General features: G+C 35.3%; 2 protein-coding genes across 10 annotated transcripts in view; both read right to left on the bottom strand.

Annotated features, from left to right (window-relative positions):
* Positions 1–1,178: 1,178 nt before the first annotated feature.
* LOC117923787 (4-hydroxybenzoate polyprenyltransferase, mitochondrial) lies at positions 1,179–6,980 on the bottom strand. Of its 4 annotated transcripts, none has more exons than XM_034842276.1 (9): positions 6,276–6,978; positions 5,504–5,639; positions 4,939–5,060; positions 4,068–4,137; positions 3,798–3,947; positions 2,711–2,846; positions 2,515–2,614; positions 1,649–1,720; positions 1,179–1,561 (listed from the first exon to the last, which is right to left on the bottom strand). In XM_034842276.1, the coding sequence occupies exons 1-8, from the start codon at positions 6,731–6,733 to the stop codon at positions 1,651–1,653; spliced, it is 1,242 nt and encodes a 413-aa protein (XP_034698167.1). In that variant the 5' UTR covers positions 6,734–6,978; the 3' UTR covers positions 1,179–1,561; positions 1,649–1,650. The 4 variants fall into 4 exon arrangements, with proteins under 4 accessions (XP_034698167.1, XP_034698249.1, XP_034698296.1 ...); XM_034842358.1 differs by having other exon boundaries at positions 1,179–1,433; XM_034842405.1 differs by having other exon boundaries at positions 1,319–1,720; positions 2,515–2,611; positions 6,276–6,976.
* Positions 6,981–7,520: 540 nt separating this feature from the next.
* Positions 7,521–25,662, bottom strand: part of LOC117918812 — a 28,673-nt gene continuing 10,531 nt past the window's right edge. For 2 of the 6 annotated variants that reach the window (XM_034835720.1, XM_034835724.1), the window contains exons 8-25: positions 20,206–20,271; positions 19,390–19,544; positions 18,402–18,484; positions 18,070–18,264; positions 17,702–17,740; positions 16,577–16,684; positions 15,318–15,407; positions 15,055–15,130; positions 13,573–13,669; positions 13,414–13,483; positions 13,149–13,325; positions 12,913–13,035; positions 11,436–11,519; positions 10,773–10,957; positions 10,494–10,632; positions 10,363–10,422; positions 8,572–8,643; positions 7,521–7,924 (exon numbers count right to left, since the gene is read on the bottom strand). In XM_034835720.1, coding sequence (XP_034691611.1) covers positions 7,811–7,924; positions 8,572–8,643; positions 10,363–10,422; positions 10,494–10,632; positions 10,773–10,957; positions 11,436–11,519; positions 12,913–13,035; positions 13,149–13,325; positions 13,414–13,483; positions 13,573–13,669; positions 15,055–15,130; positions 15,318–15,407; positions 16,577–16,684; positions 17,702–17,740; positions 18,070–18,264; positions 18,402–18,484; positions 19,390–19,544; positions 20,206–20,271 — 1,933 coding nt within the window. In that variant the 3' untranslated portion in view covers positions 7,521–7,810. The remainder of the gene's footprint in view (positions 7,925–8,571; positions 8,644–10,362; positions 10,423–10,493; positions 10,633–10,772; positions 10,958–11,435; positions 11,520–12,912; positions 13,036–13,148; positions 13,326–13,413; positions 13,484–13,572; positions 13,670–15,054; positions 15,131–15,317; positions 15,408–16,576; positions 16,685–17,701; positions 17,741–18,069; positions 18,265–18,401; positions 18,485–19,389; positions 19,545–20,205; positions 20,272–25,662) is intronic. The other 4 variants (XM_034835730.1, XM_034835740.1, XM_034835749.1 and 1 more) reach the window with 4 other exon arrangements.

Below are 25,662 nucleotides of genomic sequence, written 5' to 3'. Positions count from 1 at the left end.
ACTTCAACAAACATTTTTTATGGTGTATATTATCCAACTTCAAATCGAGTTATTACCCAAATAACTAATATTTTTCTTGTATTTCAAAAATATTTAAGTTTTGAAATATTTAATGATACAATATTTGCAATGATAGAAAAATTTAGAAAATATTAGGGAGAAATACCTTTCATTTTTATATTGCTTTAATTGTAGACCCTAGATTGAAATTTGAAGCTTTGGATGAATGGTTAACAGTTATTTATTTTAATGACCAAATAAAAATTGAAGAAATTAAAAATGAAATAAATTCATTATTATATAATTTATATAACTATTATAAAGAAAAATATGGTAATGATATTAATATTATTAAATTACCACCTATATCTACAAACTCCTCATCTTTTTATAAAGGAGCTCTAGAAATGTTGAAAAGTCGAAAAAAGACAACAAATAGTTCTCAAAATAATACATCTGATTTAGATAAATATTTTAATACTGATACAATTTCATTTGAAGATCAAGAAGATTTTGATATTTTAATATGATGGAAATCACATCAACACAAATATCATGTGCTTTCTATAATTGCTCGTGATGTACTAACAATTCCTGTGAGTACAGTTGCATCAGAAGCTACTTTTAGTGCAGGTGGAAGAGTAGTTAGTAAAAAACGATGCAACTTAGCGCCAGATATTATTGAAGCAGGGATATGTGTGAAAGATTGGGAAATAGCAGATAAAAAGATGTACGATTCCATTCGAGAAACAGAGATGCTTACCGATATGGAATCTTTAAAATTATCAAGATCTTCATGGATGCATGATAGTTCGCCATCACCGCCAGAAAATAATGATTAAATGTATATTATATTTTTATTTTTATTTTTTGTGATTGAAAAATACAGATGATTGACAAATAAATAGGTGCCAACCTAGTTGGGATGTATTTATTTTATAATGATGTAAACTTTTCCCACATTTTCAAATGTAATTATACATTCAATGAATAAAATTTTGAAATGAATATTTTTTTTAATAATTTTTATTTTTGTAGTTTTTTTTAAAGAGGCGGGCTGGGTCGGGCCTAATTTGCCCGGCCCGCCCAAAAATGGGCTCAGGCCCGGCGGGCTTGGGCCGGGCCGCAGGCTTTTTGGAGACCCTTATTGAGAACTATATCAATTGATGAATAATTTAAAAAAAAAAAAGGGTATTACAACATTCACTGCACTATGCATCTCTCTGTCCGAAAAGAATAATATTCCTAAAAGCCCTGTTCACTCTAGATTCCAATTTTTGATTAAGGTAGCTTTCAACTAATGGGTATGAGACTTCCATATCCGACCCTTTTTTTTATTAAGATATGGTCAAAGGGGCTTGTCCCAGTGATTTAGGAATCAGCCAAACAAAATCCAGTCCTGAGATTCCAGTTCTTCAGGAGGCATTTGATATCTGATTCAGAAATTGGCAAAACCAGTCTCGCTAAAGAGGTACTTTATGATCCTTCCGGCCAATATCAAGACAAGAAAATAATAATTTTCCAAGCGAACATGAACGAAAACAGAATATTAGCAATGTTCCTGAGTGGAAATGACCACGAATAAGTACCCAAAGGATGAACAAAAATCAGTGTTCGTAAAAGAAACTGTTCTAAAAAGTAATAATACCGTTATGATGAGAGTTTTCCAAGCAAAATTCCCCCAAAAAGAATAGCACCAAACCACTTGTTGGACACAAACCTGGCATCAACGATGAAAGAAGTGAGTTAAAAATGATAATAGCTATGGAAGTAGTCCTTTGCTTGAATGAGAAATAAATCGAGTGAACTAGAACAATTAAAATCCAAAGTATCAAAGTATACATGACTTCTGTATAACACTAAGACAGATTCAGAGCTAAAAAAAATTTCACAACTTTCTGTAGCATCACAGGAGTGGAGGACTGTTTAATTTGTGCTTGACAAGTAGTGAAAGATGGTGGGTGAAGGGACTGGAGGCTACATGGTAATCATAGCTGCATGAACTGTGTTTTCACAATAAATCATCAAAGAAAAGAAACAAGAAAAAATGTGAACTAGACTAAGATTGCTTTGACAGGGAGTGTTGGGACATCCCAACCGCAGACAACCGGTAATACTATTGAACCAAATCTAGAGATCTTTACCTTGTTAAAAGATTTACCCAGCCAAAAGTGTTTGGAGAGTCCAAAGCACATTGCTAATTCTTTTAGTTTATTCCTTCCTTTAATTTCTAAGACTAGTCATCAGAGTATTACTTTTCATAAGCATTAGGCTATCTTCTAACCTTACTTCAAGGCTTGTTTTTAAAGCAATTACTCATTTCTTTTGGACTGCAACTTTTCAGAAACTTAAGATGGTAGTTAATCTAATCTCTAAGCTATCTATATTCAAGGGGTAGCACACAATGAAACAAAGGAATTTATGGATCAGGTGGGCCACAAGACGGTTGGTAGAAAAGGCACTTTTCAACTTCTAGTCAATAACACCACAATTTTCTCCAAATTAAGTACGCACTTCCTATTGCAATCAGCACGGCATGATAAGTCAACTGTCCAAATCTGCCACGTTAAATGCCCAGATGCAGCCATCAAAGCCACATAATAAGGCCATCCTGCTTTCAAAATAAAATAAAAATGAAAAGAATTAGTTACTATAGGCCAACTATAACTGACTGGAAGTTGCTGAGACAGAAGAAAAAGCAAGTAAATACCAAGATCAGCATTGAATCCACTGAGGGCAAGACTACTAATACAAGCAATTCCAAACCCTGAAAGCCACTCCTTTGTTGAGTCCCCAAATCTCAAGGCCGTGGATTTAACACCCACCTTCAAATCATCTTCTTTATCCTGAATTTTTATTTATAAAAACTTTCATTAACTAGATATTGACCTAATATTTACAAAACTCTAGAACAGGTTAAGGTTAGCAGAAAAATATGGAAATTTCAGATAAATACTTCAAAAAGTTACATTGAAACTTGTAAATTTTGGAAACATCAACAAGAGATATCAACGTCTATATATATATATATTATAACCTATCAAGCTTGGATAAGAAAAATACAGCATAATAAAAATGTAATAAACATTTTTGCAGGAAGATATACACAAGGATAGACTGAGTTTTTTCATCTCACTAAATTACCTGGAAACACACACATGTATTAATATCTTATAAAAAAATAATATAATCATGCCTACCAAAGCTTTACCATTGGAAAGAAAACTGCCAGGAATGAGATGCACACTCCAATAATCACATTGACTGTATATTGGCAGCTTCTGATCCATAACTCATATTTTCTTTCATTAAAATCTAAAATAGAACTGTAAGCTAGAGCACAGTTTGGAAGGCATAGTCTTTAATCCCACTATCAACATCATATTTGCAAGCATGATTAACATGAGGATTATCAGCTTCCAAGAACATGGATCCCACACACAAGGGGGTAAGGGGTGTACCCAATAAGAAGTCTCACATGTAACTTGATCTTAGCTAATACACATGTATGTAGTATAATTAAAACAAGAATTTGTGCAGATAAAAAATTTTCATTTTTTACTGGGCACATTAAATAAAAAAATTATTATTATTATTATTATTATTATTATTGTTATTATGAAAAATAAGTATTAGCAGAAGCTTTCTCAAAAATATGGTAGCAATAAAGTAGAAGCCCAAAAGTTTCCCTGTTATTGGAAGGTTCCCAAGAGCAAGGTTTTAATTACATTAAGAAATTACAATGTGTGCAGCAAAGCATTAAGTGGCTACTGATACTAAGAGATAAATCACCATACCTGATGTGCATAAATTGTGTCATACACAAGAGTCCAACACACTCCAGAAATGTACAGTGGGAAGACAATGGCAGGATCCAAACTTCCTCTAACTGCAGACCATCCTAATAAAGCTCCCCAGTTAAAGGTTAAACCTAGATAGGCTTGAGGCTGCACCAACATAGTAGCATTGGATAGAGAAATCAGCTAGTTGACAGGGAACTTCTCATCAAATAAAGGAACAAAGACTTAGGGATAAGTTAGCAGAGATAGATACTCAAACATGGTTACCCAAAATGTCAGCCTCTTCATGAGGGGATAGGAGAAGACTAGCAGTAAGGATGAAGCTCCCAAAATGCGGCTGTCCGGAAACAGCTAATCAACATTAATTCCAAAGAATTAATAACATGCGATGCTCATATCTAAAGTTAATTTAGTCAGACTGACAAAATAAATCTTCACAAAAAAATTAACAAAAGAGAAAAAAAAAAAACAGCAGGAACTTTTGTACATAGACATAGTGATCTTATTTAACTAATTATGACTAAAGGAGATTGTTGTCAGTAGTCTTTAATAGGGATGCAAAGTTTAACCATCCAGTCCAATACAGACTAATTTTTCTGGGACATGAACCTAGAACCTCCGTCAACCCCACCCCAACCCTTTTCCACTTGAGCCAGGCTTCAAGGGCAATCTTAAACTCTGTTTTTGTTCCCCTTTCCTTTCAGATATAATGGAAATTATCGATGATAATAACAGAAGATATTCCTCAATCAAAATTTTGCTTAAGCCTAGGGCTTCACAGGGTTACCATAAGAAGAGAGGGAAAAAATCTACCACGCCAATCACTTATATCAATGAAAGATTACTGCAGAAGCACTATAACACTAGTTTTTCAATACATCACTGCAGATTCCTATCAAAACTGAAAATATATGAATTCTTGATGAATAAAGCTACAACTGAGAAGTAAACCAAAAACTAAATTACTACAATAATAGGTGGCATGACTATAGAACTAATCCAATTCATTGTTTTTGCAAAGTTCATATAATGGCAACCTATTCAGGGTGTCGATTCAAAATCATAAGCTGCAAATCATTGCAAAAGCTTGTTACTTCGTAATGTGTCTTGAAAAAACACAAGTGCAAGCAACATTAACCTGTAATTGTTGAGTTGAAGGAGAATCCCAAGACCCAGGAGCAATTGAAATCCAAGAAAAGAAAGCCCTTGAAACGGTGTTAAAATACCACTTGCAATTGGTCTCAGTTTTGTGCGTTCCACCTGTAGTACAAAAATATATTCACATAGCCATAAAGGAGTAAAATGAAATTTGCCTCTGTGCTGCAAAAATACAAATGACAGTACCCTGAACACTTATAGAGAAGGTGTTGCAATTAAACTCAAGTGGACTTGAGAATAACAAAAGCAAAATAGACAGACATCAAAAATGTAAACCCCATTCTTCATTATATGATCGCAGACCACCCAGGACATCATAGTCCACCTAATAAAATGCAAATATAATTGCATCGATCAGAGGAAGAAGAAGGCATAAAAGTATATTTGGATCAATATCCTTAGGAGAACTATTCACCAAACATACTTTAGCAAACACTTACAGAAACAAAATCAAATACAGAGAACGGAACAATGTAATACACGTAACAGAAGGCAAATAAAATTGACTTTATCCAAGGTAGTGAAAACCATTAAAAAGAAAATACCTTTGGATCAATATCCTGATCAAGGAGGTCATTTATGGTACATCCAGCACCCCTTAATAGCAAAGCCCCAGTACCAAATAGTGCCAACATCTTAATATCAGGAAAGTGTCCAGGGTTTGCAGCCAGCGTAATTGACCTAGAGCAATAAACATGAGTCTTAGGTAAGTAGAAGAATGTGCAATCCAAAGCATACCACCCTTAACACGTTATGATATTAAGACACCATATAGCTCATGCTCAAATTTGATATAAGAAAAATGAACTCGATAATTTGAACACCAGGCAGCCTGAACACGACCTATGTAAAATGAATGTGAGCACAAGAAGATACAGATGGCAATATTGCAAATTCCTGACCTATGTAGAATGGGCAGGGGCAGGATAAGATAACAGATGTCGACTCAAGGAGGGGTTCATCTGTAAAAGCAGTGGCAGTGCATACCGATTGTGCCACATCTCTAGTCAATTAGAGGTTATAATACAGTTAGGTGATAAAGAATATACAAATGATAAACAAAAAAAGGTAAATAAATCAATTCAAAATCTGACAAACAAACCAAAAAGGAGACGAATATAAGACTAAACCCGCTGTTTGGCTGCTGAGGAAATTGCGCTCAAAGAAAATAACAAAAAATCTGAAAGCTTGGATGCCATTTTTCACAAAGTGAGAGCCCGAAAAAACATAAACATTCAAGATTTAATAGAAAATTTCAATCTCCTTTCAGCTTCATCACCAACCAAACACAGGTAAGAGAAAAACAGCAAATCTTACCACATACATGGCCAGGCAAGCAACCACGTCCCAATTGGCTTATCCAAGCGAGCAAGACGCGCGTAGGGACGCGCCTGCTTCGGGAGATACAAATCAATCCATGACAAATCTTGAACCTTTGGCCTTTCGCCGCCACCGTCATCTCTTCCCCGATCCTCATCATCCTTCTCGGCAACACCAGACGAGGACGTGGAGATTCCAGCACCGAATCTGCAAATTGAGCCGCATTGACCGAATTTGAAATTTTCCCTGGAAAAGCAGCTCAAATTTTCTCGAGAAAATTGATAGTCGAAGTAAGTGCGTTCAAAGGATTTGATAGGAGGACTGGTAGGATTAGGATTAGGTTTAGGAATAGGGTTAGGGTTTGAAAGTGGAAAAAATAGAGAGAGTGAAGAGGAGAGAGAGGGAGATGATTGTAGAAACTTGCGAGAATGACGGGAACGCCAAATCGCAGCCATTTTATAGCAGGAAGAGTCAGAGCAGTGGCTCAGTGGTCTTATTCTTCTTATTCTTCTTCTTCTTCTTCTTCTTCTCAGTTATGTAAAGCGCGGGAACCTGAAATGCCAATTTTGATACCCAAGTCAGTTTGGACACTGGAAGGGTTTTGAGTGGAGCTTGGAGACGGTTTTTCTCCGTTCGTTGAAACGGTGGGACTAGGACTTCTGACAAAGCGTGGGAAACTCCACACCCAAACGGTGAAAACTAGTAGATATATGAACCTGAAAATATAAATTAAAAAAAAAAAAAAAAAACATTAGAAAAAAAAAACTGATATGTTATTTTTTTTATTCAACAAAAAAATTTATAATAAATCATAAAAAAACAAATAACTTAAAATCTAAAAATAATTTATTTTTAATAAAAAGACAAACGTTATTTTTTAGTACCCTCGTCACTGATAAGTTAAGAAAATTAATTTTTATATTTATTTTTTTAATAAAATTTAAAAAACAATTTTTAATTACAATTTTGAAAAATATTTTCAAACTAACCTGAGATTTTACACGTCATACCAAGTTTTTGTTTAGCGAGTTTCTAACTCAAATTACAATATCAAATATAGAGAGTCTAATTCAAACCATTTTTCCATTTCTTCTGAGCAAACAAAGGAGTGCAAATCTCAACACGTAAGACTAGGTTCTAAGACCGTAAAATTCAAGTAATTCGAGAATTTTCAATTTTCCCCTGGATATTCAAGGGCAAAGTAGTACAAGTGCAATGATATTGAAAATGGGGAAAAAAACATGGGCTATAACCTGTAATTATTTTTCTATTGTGAAAAAAATTTGTGGATTAGTGCTAATATACAGAGCATATTTAAACCTAAAATTGGAGGCGGAAAATTGTCTTATCAGCCGCATATTGAAGCATAAAATTACAGGGGAGGAAGGGTCTAGCAGCCGCCTAAATTACGTAGTCTAACATGATGGGGACTTCTTTCTCACCCGCTCAAAAAGGCTCCCTCTTTAAGAATACACTGTCACTACACTTTCTGGGCTCTTTTCAAGAATAAATAAATAAACCAAACTATGATGTTAGTTCCCAAAACCAAACAGCGATTTCCTCCTGCTTCCACCTTCTCCATACTGTTCATTCCATTTCCTCAGTTCATTCATGCTCGCCGCATCAAATGCAACAGATGGCCCCACCTATACATTACCATAAGACCACAAGTTAACGTCTCAAGAAACAAACATGTAAAGTAGTAATACTAGAAGTGAACAGACTGTCAACCCAGGAGACATGTGAATAGAGTGATACCATCGTCGTATCTTTTATTATATGTTTATTTCAAAATACACCAAGAACGGGAGCCAGACATGGTATACTGTGGGTATGGGACTTTTCAGATGGGCTATTGCTTAACACTTTCCACAAAAATGTCCACATATGGGTCAAGCATATTCTTCATACTACAAAATCCGTGAATTTTAATCCACGTGTGAATATTACAATCGAATACCACGTTTTGTTTGATAAGTTTTTAAGTGGAAAATTCACTAGAGATGTCTTTGATACTAATATAAGTTAATTTCATTCACCTCCCCTTAGGATTTAACTAAATATACTTGATTTCCATTGGTTTGAAATTTTATCAAATACCCCCTCTTATTTTGAGTGAGGGGGAGATGAAAGTGAAAATAACAAATGAAAATGATAAAGAAGATATATGATGAAATTTCAAACCGATAGAGGTTAGGCATATTAAACCAAAACCTCGAGGGAGGTGAACAAAATTAACCCTAATAATATTAACTAACAATAATATTTGATATAAATCAAGAAAATGCAATACCTTCGCTTTTGACTTGATAAAATCATCCAAAGTGAGAGACCTCAATACTGGAGGAAGAATGTCTCCGCCTCCCTGCAGAAAGATGTAACCAATTATTAAAAGTGGGCACAACGACATCAGTACAGGTCCAAAAGCTTTGGGAACCAAGATTGATGCTAACAGCATCAGGCAACAAAACTAATAGCTTCTATACCCACTAAAACTGTCCAACCACAGGCACATAATTCAGCATGTAGATAGGAGCACAAACAATTAGAAACAAAAAATTGATATAAAATGCATTTACTTTGAATTATTTCATTTATAAAAAATATACTCTATTAGCATAATGCTATGGCCAAAACCATTCCACATGCACTCCAGCACATTTCTTGTTCATCAATTTCAAGATTATTTAGTGTGTGCAATTGTTCATGAAGTACCTCTATTATGTTATCTGCAGGAAGCAGGAATAGGGAAAGGGACTGCAAATCCTTACTAAAGAGGTTTTAAGTTCCTATGACCTATGAGATCAGTCAACGGGAGGTCAAATCCTTAATTTTAAGCTTCTTGCTGAGACTTCATCGAACAAAAAGGTTAAAAAGAAAGGAACTAAGCAACCAAACCAGCCAAACATCTCTAGGTATTATATGCACCCCCAAAAGAAAGAGCAGAAACTTGAGGCCAACATTCAGAGTGCTGAACCGCACAGCAGATTGAGGCTTTGAAGGAAAACAAACAAGATAAGGCAAGAGAGGGACTTCCCCAATCTTGTTCATAGATCAGTAGGGCTCGTTCCCTTCACTTCCGAGGCTCAATGAATGCAGTCTTTCCTAGCCAGCAGGTTCAGTTGCTTAGATTTCCTTCCTTTCAAGGTTTTACACAACCTAAAAAAAGTCAAGGTTAGATGGAACCCTGCATTGTCCTCCTAGAAAATGTAAAATATCTGATAGCATTCATTTTGGCTGCCCCGTTTTCCTCTCCAGCAGCTAGAGCTCATTGGCCAAGTCCAAACTCTGTCTCATCCCATCTTAAATACAAATACATCTGGACTCTTCAATTCATGGATGTCGATCTCAGACTTATGAATGGGGATAAAGCATTTTTTCTACTGCAACTTAGAAAATGATTCATTCACTTAGTCTAGTCTACTTTTATGGGCGAGCTAACTCCAAGAAGGGCTCTCCAAAGTAAATTGTCAAGCTTTTGAACTTGCCATCCATTTTTTGCTCTCTCTATTGATACATCAAGGGCCCTCCTACCTGAAAAATCCATCATTGGCTAAATAATCGACTGCTCTACATGGCCGATCATTTGATCCAAAAGCCACGAATGCAGGTCCTCCTAGATGTGAGGCAAAGCTGGTAAACTCTGTCCTTGGGGTGGAGATACCTACTCACTCCTGTTGCAATCCAGCTTCTCCAAGTTTTCAAAGAGCTGCTTCAAGTTGACCCAACATGCTTCACTGATATCCTATCCCGAATCAGTCTTTTTTTTCCTCGGAATCAAGCAGCTGGAACCTAATCTCTTTATGCATGGGTACTCCACAGAGAGAGAGAGAGAGAGAGAGAGGGAGGTTTGAACTCCAAGAAAACAAAATTCCTTCAAATGAATTAATAGGCATAATAAAGAATGAGACATCTTGAGAGAGGGAGAGGGAGTGAGGAAGGGAGGTTCAAACTTCAAAAACACAAATTCCTCCAAATGAATTAATAGGTAAAATAAAGAATGACACATCCATCAGAAATATACAAGATCTGATCAAAAAAGGAAATCTCAAATAAAACATGATCCAAGTGTGAAGGCATATACCTTCTGTTCTTCCTCCAGAAGTTCTTGGACAGGCCTGTATGCAGCAGCAACACAGAGGTTCTGCAAAATAGATAAACATGAGAAACACAGCAGCAGAGATTAGGGATAAAAATAAAAAGCCAGTGCAATACCTTCAGATCACTCCCTGAATATCCTTCAGTGGCATTTGCAAGTTTGTCAAACTGGAAACCAGGTTCAATATTTTCTGATGCAAGAAATATTCTTAGAATCTTCATACGATTCTCAGCATCTGGTAGGTCCACATATATCCTAAATACAAACCCAACATATTTGATAAGAAACCTTAATTGAGTTTCTGTTATTTACACTTTGAATAATTTTGACATTCATGATTCAAAAGCAGAACGCCATAAGATCAATGGTTGACCAGGTTTCTGGAGCAATAATACCTTCTAGGCAGACGACGAATAACAGCCTCATCAAGGTCAAAAGGCCGATTTGTGGCACCAAGGATGATGATTCTCTGGTTGTCTTTTGACCTCAATCCATCCCAAGCTGCCATAAACTCATTCCGCATTTTCCTAGTTGCCTCATGCTCAAAAGCACCACCACGTGCACCAAGCAAACTGTCAACCTATATGAACAGAATCTAAAGTCTGAGAGAAACGAAAAGTAGACCTAGGAATATACCATTTTGATCAAAATGTACCAAAACGAAAAGCAACATGTTATTTGTTATCTCCAGTTTACATTTTGCAAGAACATCAAGATCTTTATAGGACTATGTAGTCCTTTATAATATGCAATCAAGTGGTATATGTTGTTTGGGAAGAACTCTTCCATATCTATCCTTTCTATTCATTTTTCTTCTATTTTTTGACTTTCTACCATTTTCTGCCATAAGAAATGTGATATTATGGTGATTATATAATCATGCAGTTCAATGCTAAAAATTTGGCATTTTTTTGCCATAGGATATTGTTCTCACTCTATCTTTATCCTAAGATTTTCCCCAAGCATAATGAAAAAGAGAAAAGTTCCAACTCAATATCTACAATGCATGCTTATGCAGGCCAATGTATTTGCCTACATTTGGTACCAAGAAATCTTACCTCATCCACAAATATGATAACAGGTGCCAGCTTGCCAGCAAAGGAGAACAAGGCTTTGGTAAGCTTTTCAGCATCTCCAAACCACTGCATAAAAGTGGTGGGAAAAAGAATAGTTCATTTGTGTACAATAGTGGGAACAACAAAAATGTAAAAACATTTAAGAAATCCAATGTTTTTGAACAATCAATTGGACCAAAGACATTATTGCTTGTTTAACACACAAGCTACACTCAAATATTTTAGGGAATGAACTGAATTACAACAAATATATACTAAGTTCTCCATAAATTTTCAATTTAATATAGGTATCATAATCAAAGTATGTAGACAATGATGAATTATTAGGAATATAGTCAACATAGCTGAAATACCGTACCGTGGACTTAAGCATTCACAATAATTTCATTGCTATATCCTAAAACTCGCAAAGTAGAGGACCAAAAAGAAATACTTCTCTTGTTGCTTTGCAAATGTAACCATGAAGTAGCTGACAAAAACCAATAAGCTAGTGTTCAGCATATAATTGGGCTTTCAACAGTTCATCTGAACTGATAAAGCCAGAAAATCCAGATAAAACTGGAACAGGACATCAGAACTAGGAGTAAGCAAACATGATGAATAAGAAGCACGAACTAACACAGCCCAAGACATGGGCTCACTTCTATGATGCATGGGTTCAGGTATGAGTGTTGGCTATGGGTATGTGTCCAGGTGTCTGATCCTTCACAACTCAAATTTTTGGATATGGGGACTCAGCTGAAAAGGATCTAAAAAAGGGGCATGGGTACTAGGATACAACAAAATGAAAGAAAAGTCAATTAAAACAAATGGGAAGTGAAGATATCCATTTTTAAAAGCCCTCATTTTTTCCTTCTAATCCCCTTCTTTTCCTCATGTCCCTAAATATTCTTACAAAAATTCACTTTTCAGCTACTCTGAAGTAATTCTTACTAAGAAAGTTCAAAGAATAAAAGGATATCAATTTTAAAATCAAACAGTCACACCCAAAGTAAAATAGGAGTATCCGACAAGGATCCTCATGAAAAGTATGATATATATTGTTAACTCAAATCCTACAAGTTTAAGCTTTTAAGAAAATTGGTAGTTAAACAAGATATCAGAACCTCGTTTGGTAGGAGGTCATACATTCAAACCTCACTACCACGTATTTATATCCCCAAAATTTATTAAACAAGCCCAAAAGCGACTGATTGTAGTTATTTGTCTATGGACTGGCATTCTCTTCACATGTGAGTATGCGGGCTACACATGAGGGAGGGTTTTTAAGTGCATGATATTCATGGCAAACCTAAATCCTACAAGCTTAAGCTTTCAAGAAAATTGGTTGTTCAATAAATCTCATAGTCATGTGTCAAAATGAGTACATTGGGTAAAATTGAAGGATCCGGGCATCATAGGCTCTCACTTGAAATCAAGTTAACTAGATGCAGGCATGCAGCAGCATTATTCCACATACCTTCGATGTAAGATTTGAACCAGTTACGCTGATAAAGTTTGCCCCTGCTTCTGTAGCAAGAGCCTTGGCAAGAAGGGTTTTCCCAGTTCCAGGAGGACCAAAAAGTAATATTCCTTTGCAAGGCTGATAAAAAATGTCCAGCAATTAGACAAATAAATAAATAACATAAAAATAAAAAAGCACATGATGGAACTCCAATTTTTCATGAAAATGTCACAAAGAAAAACATGCCACACCCGCAACAGATTTCCATGAGAGAAAAGCTCCGGTCTCCTCATTGGAAGAATGACAAGTTCATTTAATGCCTTCTTCACATCTTCAAGAGCACCAATATCATCAAACTTAACACCAATTTCACCAGGAGGAACAACCGCCGAAACAAAGTTGCTCTCATATTCATCCTTGGCAAGATTCTGTCATAATGTGTATAAGATATGGATCAAAACAAGATAAACAGCCATCAAACTCTCCATGGCAAGTATACTAAATGAAACCACATACCTTCAAACTGTGTGACGGTTTTCTGGATATTGCTTCCTGCACCTTTAATCTCAAAACTGCAATTTCAAGGCTTCACAACATACACACAGCAATCAACTCCAGAATATACATGATAATCCAGTAAGCAGCAAAGGAATGTAGAGAACATAATATATATACCTTTCACGAGGTACAGATAATCTTTCCCCCTTTATGGAAGGAAGCATGCAAGATGACAAGTAATGATTTTTAGCCCAGCCAACAATCTTTTCAGCTTCTGCAAAGAATTCAAAAGATGATCCAGGAAATGCCTTACAACTGATTTAAAAAGTGCTAGCATTCAATTCAACATTTGAATTTGAGCAACCAGTTTCCAAAACATTAAGAGAACAACGTGCATAATTTTCTGGACTTGCAGTTTTTCGGGGAACAGAAATGAAAGTATACTCATGCCAATCTTGCCTTCAACTCATATTAACTATATAAATTGGTAGCAAATATAAGTACATCTAACTCAAGTTCAAACAAATTGTTAAGAGGTCAAAAAACATTAGTTTAGACATAAATGAACTCAAAGTTACGTGTTCTGTAGCACATCTAACTAGAAAATTAAGCGGCAACTTTGTTTCGATAACATTAATTCCACGAATGCCTTCCGTTAAAAAAATTTCATTAGAATATCATTTTCATCCTCTAATTCTCACAAACTTAGAATAAGCTAAAAACTTATAAGAAGTTCAAGCAAGATTTTGAACATTCATTGTTTAAACCGACACCATAACAGAATGCCCACATATGCAACAAGTATCAGGTCACTAAAATTAAGAATAAAACTCTGTCAAACATGAAGGATTCATCATCAGTTTCTTTCAGTGGTATCTTTCCTAAAAAGTACGTCGAAAATACCCAAATAGTTATCAAGTTGAAATGGATCATAATTTAACTCCTATCAGAGCTACACCTAGGTTTTGCTAACAAGCAGGTTTCTAGCTTTGACACTGAATACGGCATTGCCATGCCCATATCTTGACAAATGAGGTAAACTATAAATTTGTTTTTCTTTTTTTGATAAGTGAAGATATATATATATATATATTTATATTAAAAAGAGATGCCAAAACGGCGACTCAAAGTATACAAGATAGATACACCCACCCCCACCCAGATGGAACAAAAACAGCTGTCACAAAGGAGGTACAACAAAATATCCCCACCCTCAACAAGAGCCCAACCAATCAATGAAACCAACTAATGTCAAAGGACCATCTTTTATGAACAATTTCGTCTTCAACCAAAGAAAACAAACAAAAGAACTTTTAAGTCTTTGGATGGAAAGCACATCATCTTCAAACGCAATTTTGTTCCTTGCCTTCCAAATCGTCCAAAAAAAATACATAAGGGGCCTGCTCTCCAAACTTCCCCTCTCTTCTTTCCCACAAATTTCTTTAAATTTGTTGAACTTAACTTTGACAAAACAAATTTCTTTCACAAAAAAATAATAAATAAACACCATCTAGGCATCAATGATTTAATATTTTTGATAAGTAAGCATCAATGTTTTAATATCAAAATGAATACTTGTGCAAGTTGAAATAAATGCAAAATGATTTCTCAATAAAATTGGAAATGAATGAAAAAGATATAGCCATATAAGTTTCTCACTTTGCTTAGTCAGTATCACACCATCAGTATTTACATGCAACAGATCCATGCATGACAGCTGATGTTCCTCCAGAACCTGCAATAAACATTTATTTCAGAAATGAATACCATGGATCAAAGAGGTTCAGTAACACTTAAAAACCCTAGGCACTGAACTTGCAAAGCAGTGCACAAGTAGAGTACCAGCTTAACACAATACACAAGTAAATTGCCTCCATGACTACACATCCCTCAAAAGTACCTCATAGAAACGATCTTCATACCTTGTGCAATTCATTTAAATTGCTCCGGGAGATAATGATCCTTCGGTCTTCTTCAACCTGCTTATTGAATGTTCTAAGGAGTTCTTCATCCTGCAAAAAACAAGTCTAATGCATAAAATTTGAAAGCAACCAAGGATAAAAATAACCAATTACAACAAAAAAGAAATATTTAAATTAACAAATAGGAGACCAGGCGAGGATTTCTTTCCCTGCTAGCCCAAGGTCAATAAATGAGCAACGGTTTCAAATATGGTCCAGCTGCTCAAGATTACTGATCAATTAAAACACTCGTGAAAAGATGGCATTCAAACTTACTTCCACTCTAAAAGTGCGCAATTTGATTGTTCTACAGCACATTCTTTTAAGTAAATGAAGTACAATTCATCTCTTAAGTGCTCAAAGCATTGTTGAACATGGGCTCATCTTCTCAAGTGTCCATACGCGAATTTTCATTTTTGTACCCCCACCCAAATAAAAAAAGAAAGAAAAACCAATGGCACAGCAGTCCTAGCCTGTAACTACAGAATGGTTTTCCAGGAAGCCAAACAGACCTATAACACCAGCATACAGAACCAGCAGATGGGTTACAATTCTTAGGAGGCTTGATGAGACACGGTAGATTAGCTTTGAATCAGCAGGTGAGACTGGAGTCAAACTGGGACACAAAGTAGTGCATAAAATGGTATCAAGATAAACTTAGTCTAAGCCAAAAGGACATCTGTTATGCAAATGGAGAGTTCCCACCTTCTAGTTTTTATAAAGTCAGTCAGAATCAATTAGAAGTTGAAAGTTTTCCAAGTCCCCAAAATCATAGCGACAAGTCTCTCCAATGCTTCCATCCATATGATCTAATCCAACTCTGTTTAGTGCTGCTATTTCTTATATCCTATTTCAAATTCCTTCATCAAGGGTTCTCCACCAGACCCACCAAACAATTAAAGGCCATCAATTTCCAAAAAGAATTTTTTTCTTTATAAGGACACTTGTCACATTGTAAAATCTGCAAACATAATTCCATCTCCTCTTTCTGCTCTTCAAAGCCTTCATAACATCACGAAGTCATATATCTCCCACAAGCAAATGATTGTCCCAATTTTAGTTTCGCTAAAATTTCTAAAAAATTAAAAAGGCAAAAATGAGAAAACATGCAACAAAACATCACGGAAACATCATTTGAGCATTAACAAAAATCCTTCACTATTTGAGATATTTAAATATAAATCAGACGGATATTTACTGAAGAGCTTTTGGTTATTTACCTTTGGGGTATCGATACATATAACATTACTGAAAAGCTTAAGTATCTCATTGTTTTCTGATGTCTTTGTTGCTTTTAGTCCCTCTGTAAGTTGCTTCAATGGGACAGGCTGGAAAATTAAATTAATACAATTGAGTAATGACAATAACAATAATATACATTGAAAATGCACCCTGCATCTGAAAAACAGTAACAATTGAAACATCAAGTAGCTCTACTTCATCATTAGAAATTAGATCTTCCTATGGTGGTATCAAAACAAATTGCATGTTTAAATCTTAGATGGAATATACATCAACCCCAAGTGCTATACAATGTAAATTGAATGGACACTCTCATAGTGTTAAAAACCAAAGTACCAAGTAAGAGAAAAAACTCACAATAAAATGACAGCAAACATCATATGCACATTAAGCTCAGGGAAATAATCAATACTGTTCCTTAATGTCCATGTTTTGTTCTAACAAGTTAGCAATAAGGCAAATAAACAGAAAAACAGCTCAGAATTTCTTTTCCACTACATTGACATACCTTTGTAAAGAATGGAGGAAATCAACAAAACATATTATTAATGGAGTAGAAAATTAAATTTTAAAATATATATATATATATATATATATATATATATATATATATCTTCTATGCTTGAGAGTCACTTTCATTTCAAGAAATGGTGACATTACAAATATGGCATTGTAAGACAATGCCATAGCCTGCAAGACCATATGAAACATCTACCTCCCAGGGATTAACTTCATATGAAAGGAAACACAAAGTTTAATGTGTTGGTGTCATAGAATAACCATACAAGTGCCCTTTACCAAAGACACCTTGTCCAGGCATGCCAAATGATAACAGATTTTGCTGACATTACCTAGGATCATCATTAGCATATCACAAAGTGCATGAGCCTAATAGCAACATGTGAACACATTTCCATAGAGTGTAGGTCACAGAAATATAGTCTCAAGTAGGTCTAGGTCATGTAGACACTATACATCTAACCTTTAGAAAAAATAAGACATATTTCATTAAGCCAGTAAAGAAATAAAATAGCTAACAGGAACGGTCAAATGGTATATATCATAATTAGAATGGATGATACTCTTTAGAACATAATTATTACCAGCTTAGCAAGGCGACCCAAACCCGGGACTAGCATCGTCTGTTGAGCAGAAGAAATATAGAAGGTTACTGACAAATGATAGACCAAATAGAAGAAGATATGAATATGTTTTAGTGGATGTTCACTTGCTACATATATGTAAATATGTAAGTATCAAGAGAAGCAATCTAAAAAATTACCAACAACAGACCAAATGAAAGGAGAGATGAATTTGTTTGAGAGAATGTACACTTGCTAAACATGTATATATTTGTATCTTTTAAAAGATTAATGCGTGCATATATATATGCGTGTATATGTATGTATTAAAGCTTTATGTTGAACTTTGATGTATGAATTAAAGCTTTATGTTGAACTTTGAATCTTACAAATTTTTCCCTCTCCTTTGACCCTGCTTCAGTTTTGTTCTGCCCGCATATCAAAACAACAGGTCCTGATAATTGGTCAAACATTTCCTGTACCCTACGAACAAACTCTTTCTGATTTGGCTTGGAGACGGCCCTCAACAACCATTGAGAAGAGTCTGGAAAATAGACAATAAGAGGCTGTGTAGAATGCAAAACCTGTAGATAAAGCAAAAGCAAACTTCAATATTTTTGAGACCATAAGGCACAGGATCTTATAACATAACAATATAAGAAAGAAGAGGTGAGCAAAAAGGATATTTAACACAAATACACAAAGTATAAAATCAGAACACCTTGAGCATCACCTCACACAAAGCCTCCATTGCGATGTACCGATCTTCTCCCTCAGTATCAAGATCATACTCAATGTCCTTAACTGCTAAGTAGACAAGACATGTTAGTCTCTTTACAGATAAATGAACATACTAATGGAAATACTAAGGCAAATCATAATTTCCACATCTAATGCCATGTCTAGTGCTTGAAAATTATGTATGCACATTCCACTCATTACTAACCTACTGCCTAATATTATAAAAAATGAGAGGGGAGGGGGGGGACAACAGAAATGATAATGCATTAGAAGAAATTCAACAGGAAAGACCAGTAAAACAATCTGGCAACTTTAGGCCTTCACTGACTGAAAGCATGGAATCTCCTTTAAAACCAAAATATAAGAGACATGATGTCGAAAATTCCAATGAAGTACACTTTACATTCAACACGGTTGAATGGAAGTGTCAAAAGTTCGAGTAAATAGCGAAATTAAAATTCCCTTAAATTACCATAAAATTTTTCAATAACTAATTTGCAAGCCAATCCCATCACCCCGCTCTTCAGTCTAGTATCAATTACTGCATTAGCAATAAAAACAGCATCTAGCCAACCCTCCACAAGTTGATATTGCAATTCCAATACAAGTTCCACCTTTAGTCCATTAGCAAGGACTTCTGCCAGTAACTTATACAAACTACCTCCCAAACCTATTGGCTAATGTATGAAAATGTTCTTCCACAATTCCACATCCTCTCTTTTTTCATAAATTTTTCAATTAAGCTTGTCTTTTCAGTTCTTTATATTTGTTTCACAGAAGATGAATCCAATGCATACATGTCCATCTATCAATAATACGTCAAAGGCTTATGCCAATCCATTATCCAGACACCAAGATTAAGAGAACGTAAAAGGCACGAAGACAATAATGGTGTAAACCTAAAATCGGAATATTTTAAAAGCATCCAATCAATTACTCTAGTGTTCAGTAATGTGAGAAAAATATACCTTGCATCCAATAAACTGAGGGTTTTTCAGCACGGTCTATAAGCTTTTCATCTTCCTCTCCTTCATTTGGTTTTTTTTCGCTTCTATCCAAGATAACAGCAACTCGATCCCCATTCACCTCATATACCTCTCCACGTTGACCACTTGATAAAGGCCTGAAAATATGTCAAAACTCAAATAAATAACAATAAGAAAATGTTGATAAATGTTTTAATGTCTTAAAGTTTGAACACTGCAAAACTAAACTCTGGCAAATGCTCCTGGGTGATTCCTAGTTATGTGGAGGTCTGTGGAATGTTCAGAGATCATGGTAAGATTAGAACTTCCCTATGCCAGAAGGCTCTAGATGGTAATAGAGCTGAAACAATAGCTATGTATGAATGTTTAAACAAAACAAAGGCTACCCAAATTAGTAATTCTCAAGCACAGGGGAATCCATTTGCTGTTCTCTCATGGCTTTCTCAGGGAAAAAAGGAGAATGGAGATTGGACGTGTGGATTTGGAAGATTCATATCTTGCAAGATAATTGGATTGCCTTTGACTATAAATGTCTAGATCCGCCAATTGTTTAGTGGATTTTTGACAAAGAGAGAAGTGATGTTGCTAGAGGCATTCAGTGAGGACTTCCTCCTTGACTGTTGATCTGGATTTGTGATACCCTTCATGGTTGTATCCTAAGAGTGAAAGAACCAAGGAATGGACATAGATCCTTAGAGAGAAAATTACATTTAATACATCGAGTTCCAAGAAAGAGCCAAGAGTAAGAGGACATTCAAATATGTTTCTTCTATACAATGGGACGACTTACCAACCCACCTGCCACGGAAAATGGTATAAGCATTTGTTGGACCATCACATGTTGGTATCTTCCCCAAAATGACCCTGTGACGCCATTATATATGTCAATATAAGGGAGGAGCAAACTTATAGCTTGCCGGACATCAGTTAATGCTAAAGGTTTTTAAGAGTTACACCATGAATAGGAATCCCCCAGCAACACACTCATCCCCTGTCAAAATTTTTAAGTTCCAGCTATCTTATTTCCAGAAGTAGGTTAAACTTCTAAAAACTCATATGTAATGCCATTCAAATCCCAGATCCTAAACACGTACACAAAAACTCAAGTTTGTCACACACAAACAAAGGATAATCCTAATTCAAAGTTAAGCAACCTCCAAAAGAGCAGAAATTTAGAATCACCAAAGACTGAAAATTTTCATAGAGAATGTAAGTATAGGATCAAATAGCATGAATGAATAGTCAACTTAAAATCAAAATGAAGTGTTCTAAATGGAGTCTCTGAGAGGAAAAATTGTAAGCCTCCAAAGCCCACATGCACCATGCAAAAATGTAATATATATATATATATATATAGAACTGCAGAACAGGATAAAACAATCTCCAGCAATTCAATTTTTAATGATTATAAAATTAGAATTGTATCACTGAACTGCTGGCTAGAATTGTTTTGTGATTCTTCTTTCCTTTTAAACTTTCTAATTATATTTTCCTTTTGAGGTAGCACAATATTTTCTTTTTGTTAATAGAATATTTTATTTTCCTTTTCTTGAATTAGAACTTAGGAGAACAACTCCATATATTAAGCAGTTAATCCTGATCTTGAGTTACTCACTCCTTAATTCTAACCCACGTAATAATAACCTCTTCAACCACTCCAAGTATATGTTTGAAAGAGAATTAAACAACAGAGTAACCAGCAGGTAGATATCCTTTCTATTCTCATACCGTTTATTACAGATTCTATTTCAAAGACATTCCAACTTCACCTCTAATCCCACCTCCCTAGCTATTTCTTATCTCTTTTTAAGATTCCAACATTAATAACATCAAAGATTGAGAATTTTCTAATGAATTTTCTTTGGTGGCGTCGGGGGAGGGTAAAAAAGATCATCTTATTAGTTAGGACCTAGTGTATGGAACTAAGGAGTGGTTTACGCTTTTGGAGGATTTCTCTAAGGAATTGTGCTATTTTAGGTAGGTGGTTTGGAGGTTCCCTAGGGAAAGTTCTACCTTCCACATCAGTTTATTATAAGCATTTATGAATACATCCTAATGGATGTAACTCCAACATTCTAGTCATATAGTCACATCAATGCCCCTAGAAGGCCATTGCACAAGTGTTCCAAGCCTTCCCTAGACCCTCTCCCTTTGTAGCAGATGATAGGATAAGAATTTGTTTTTAGGAAGATTTCTGGTGGGGGGATCAACCATTGTATTATTTTTCAAGTTTTATAGAGTTGCTAGAGTTAAAAATCTTACCATATTCGCAATTCTTGGCAACTCTTCTTCCTTTTCTTAGAATCTTAATTTCTATCACAACCTCATTGACGGGAAGATCTAGGGCCTAGAAAGACCCATGTCATATCTCACGCCTATGCACTTATCTCCATCTATCCCAGATGCTAAAACCTAGTCATTGACCTATTCAGGCTTATTCCTAGTCAAATCATCCTTTATGGCTTTGTCCAATATATCAAATCCAATCCCTTTCTCTCTAGCCAAATTTATATGAAAATCTAAAACCCCATCTAAGGTCAAGATCTTTATTTGACTAGTAGCACACAAGAAGGTAAATATCAACAACATGCTACAATGGAAAAGATCTTTTGAATCCTTAGTCCTAATTGGTATTGTTTATCCATAGAAAATGGAGAGATGATTCACCATCTCTTTCTTCATTGTCTACTCACTTTGGAGCTTTGGCATTGTGCACAATCTATTCAGATAAACTGGGATGGATTGGGTTCTACCAAGGAGTATACATGACATAATGATCATTTCATATAGGGGTTTGGGTAGATCAATTACAAGTAAGGCTCTATGGAAAATCGTTTGTCTCACTTTGCTTTAGATTATGCAGTAAGAGAGAAATACTAAAATCTTTGAGGATAAGTGGAGGTCATCATAGACGTCATGGGATCTTCTTCACTTTTATCCTTCTTTTTACCCTCTTATACCAATTCTTTTAAAAGGCATTCCTCCCAATGTTATTAACCTCAATTGGCATTCAATGTATAGATAAAAAGGGACAAGACAACAATAAGAAGAGCTTAGTTAAGAATTCAAAAGATGACATCCATGTATTTTCTTATGTGGACTTAACCTTTTTGTATGGACCTCCTTGTATAGAGGTGTTCAGTTTTTTTAATAAGGTGTTTGTGATTGTGGGGAGGACTCATCATTCTTCTCATGTACTTTTTTTATCTATAATTAATACATCTTATTTTTGTAGTAAATAAATAAACACACACACACACAAAAGCATATGGAGTGGATTACTTTAAGACATTTTCTCCCATTGTCAAGCTTAATTCTATTTGAATCCTTATATCCTTGGTTGTTTTTATGATTGTCTTTTCATCAACTTCATTTTAAGAATGTTTTTTTACATGAAGATTTGCAGGAAGAAATCTTTATAGAGCAACCTATAAGCTTTGCTACACAAGAAGAGTCGAGCAAGGCTAGCAAAAAGGAGAAAGCAATTTATGTTTTGAAATAATCATCTAGAGCCTAGTTTGATAAGTTGAATGAAGTTCTTGGTGTACTTGGCTTTCAAACTTGAGAGACCACATCTTGCTTACTTCTAGCAAAGTTTCTTTGCTCTAATCATTTGGCCTTCATAAAGCACATTCTAGGATTCATCCTTATTTTTATGTAGATGATATGATTCCTTCTAGCAGTGATGTAAAAGGCATAAAGGAAGTAGTGAAAAGGTATTTTTCAAGCATTGAAACCACTAGAAGTAACTTATGAAGTCCCTGGCTATCTCATATAGACAATTGATGTAGGTGTTATAAAAAAAAATATCAAACCTTGAATAGCCCATCAAGGTAGCCCAATTGGTCAAGGCGAATGTTGGAAGGTGTGGTCCCAGTAAAAGGCACATGGTCCTAGGTTTGAATCTTGCTACTAGTGATACCTTGATTTATTCGGTGCTGATTGTTGCGGGCGTGGGCTCGAGGTTTGGGTCCCCACCGAGAGTCCAGTTATCAAAAAAAAAAAAAAGTCAAACCATGAATGTTCTTAGTAGTTTTTTAGATGCTAATTAGACAAAGTTCAAGTCTAACAAAAGACCAAATATTGATTATTACACTCCGGTGGCTAGTAATTTAGCCAATTAGGTGAGCAAAAAGCAAAAAGCATTGTTTTCAAAATTTAGTTTCTTCTTCTATGAGCAAAAAAATTAGTGTTTTTGTCACCCTCCTTCAACCAAATCTCTCTAGATTTTTGCCTCTAGAAACTTCTTCCAATGACACTCACAATACTCTTCTCTTGCTACCCTTATAGGTACAACCTCCTCTCTAGAAAGAATTGATACTATCTTCTTGGAGTCACAAAATTCCATTTGATTAAAAGCCATCTCCTTCTCTACTGATACATTATCAAAACCCTCTCTATTCCCCACCTTCAAAATTGATTTCAAAGCTTTCAACTTAGAGGCCAAAATCAAACTACACAACCCATGGAAATGATATCCCATCCATCACCTCTTACCCACATTTTTTTGAAACTATCTATCTTCAACCACATGTTTTTAAACTTGGAAGGAATGCTTCCTCCCCTCATCCTTCCCCCATGTAATAGAATTGAAGAGTGTTCGACACAGACCTCAGCAACATAAAATGCATTAGCCCGCTTGACTTTCCCACCCTTTTGACACCAAAAACCGATCCAACCTTGACTTAAACTAGTTGTTTGTCCCACCACACCAAGTAAAAAGACCCCCTTATAAGTGGAGATCACGTAACTCTAGCTCCTCCTTAGCATCTAAGAATCTTCTAATGGCTATAGTCAACCTCTCCCCTCTATTACGCTCTCTCAAAAAATAGACTATGTTAAAATCCCTCTAACACACCACATATCATCCCACAGCTCCTCAATAGCCCCTAACTCAACCCAAAAACCCTCCCTCCCTTCCCCTAGTTGGCCCATACACCCAAGTAAATACCCAAACAAACTCATCTTTACAAGACCTAAACCAACACAAAATTGAAAACATCCCCACCTCCATTCTAACAAGCTCCAACACCATGTTATCCCATAACACTACCACACATCCAATTATACCCCCAGATATGCAAATATGACATTCCTATTCCTGCTCTAGTCTTGCCTAAAACTTTTCTTGCCTTCCATTTACTTGTCCTCCTCCAATTTGATAATCAACCATCAAAGGCTTCCATTACAATTATGAAAAAACAAGGGAAAGTGAAACCCCCTATCTAATTCTCCTAAAATTTTCTCAGAGAAAAAAGAATAAAAAAAAAAAAAAATAGGCAACCTATTAACAATAAATAAAAACTCTTTATGGCAAAGACTATTTTCAATAGTAGGTTAGCCTAGGTAGCTCCCTAAGGTGTCTCTAATATGTTGGTTATATCCTTCTTAAGGTTTTAGTAAAAATCTAAAGGGTTACCTTAGCTAGCTTGCTAGTTATTTATTGGAGATGAATGTCAAGATCCTTAATATAAGAAAAATGAGTGCACGAACTGTGGAAAAATATCTAGTTTTAACATTTCAATGGATTTTAGTAGCCAAATAGTTATGGTAGTTTTGTTTACCGTTCTTTATAGACATGAAGATCCATTTGCCTCACCATAAAGAAGTGATCAATATATTGGTATGATGGGCTCTTTCGCCTATCTTATTTAAAACTCAATTTTGACAAATGTTTCCTTGCATAATTTCGGCCAACTGAGTGTTGGCAAACTCATATAAGATTGCAGGGGAGGGATTATCCAGGCTTTCTCAAAGGAAGTCAAATTTAGCATAACCAAAATACTCGTTTTACTTGAAGGTCTCAAAAATTGGAAGCAAGTTTACTCCAATATTTTCCCAAATGGTCCCAGAATTTAAAGGATTTGAATCAAAAAATGCATGTTAAATGCACCTATAATGGTTTTCAATTATCAAAAACAGAATTTCCACAAAAGTAAAAAAAAAAAAATGGTTTAGAAATAGTACTCAAAAAAAAATCATATTTCCTTTCTATGCAAAACCTTGGCCCAATCCTCCAAAAAAAAAAATCCCTTGAAGGAGACTTGACGAGTGATACGATGCAAAAAGATCATTTTTTCCTAATGAATTGGGGAATGGAAACCAACCAACCAACCTTTTTGGTTCTCCCCAATGATAGCTCAAAAACAAGATTAGAAAATTTAAGAACCAAGTGTTTTCTAGTTCTAAAAATTTTCAAAGAATGAACAAAATTGTTACTTTGTTCATAGAGGTATGACCATTGGGTGCATAGGA

This window comes from Vitis riparia, chromosome 1, assembly GCF_004353265.1.
Source record: "Vitis riparia cultivar Riparia Gloire de Montpellier isolate 1030 chromosome 1, EGFV_Vit.rip_1.0, whole genome shotgun sequence".
Classification (NCBI taxonomy): domain Eukaryota; kingdom Viridiplantae; phylum Streptophyta; class Magnoliopsida; order Vitales; family Vitaceae; genus Vitis; species Vitis riparia.
The sequence above is the reverse complement of the archived record's forward strand: the minus strand, read 5'-3'. Positions and strand labels throughout refer to the sequence as shown.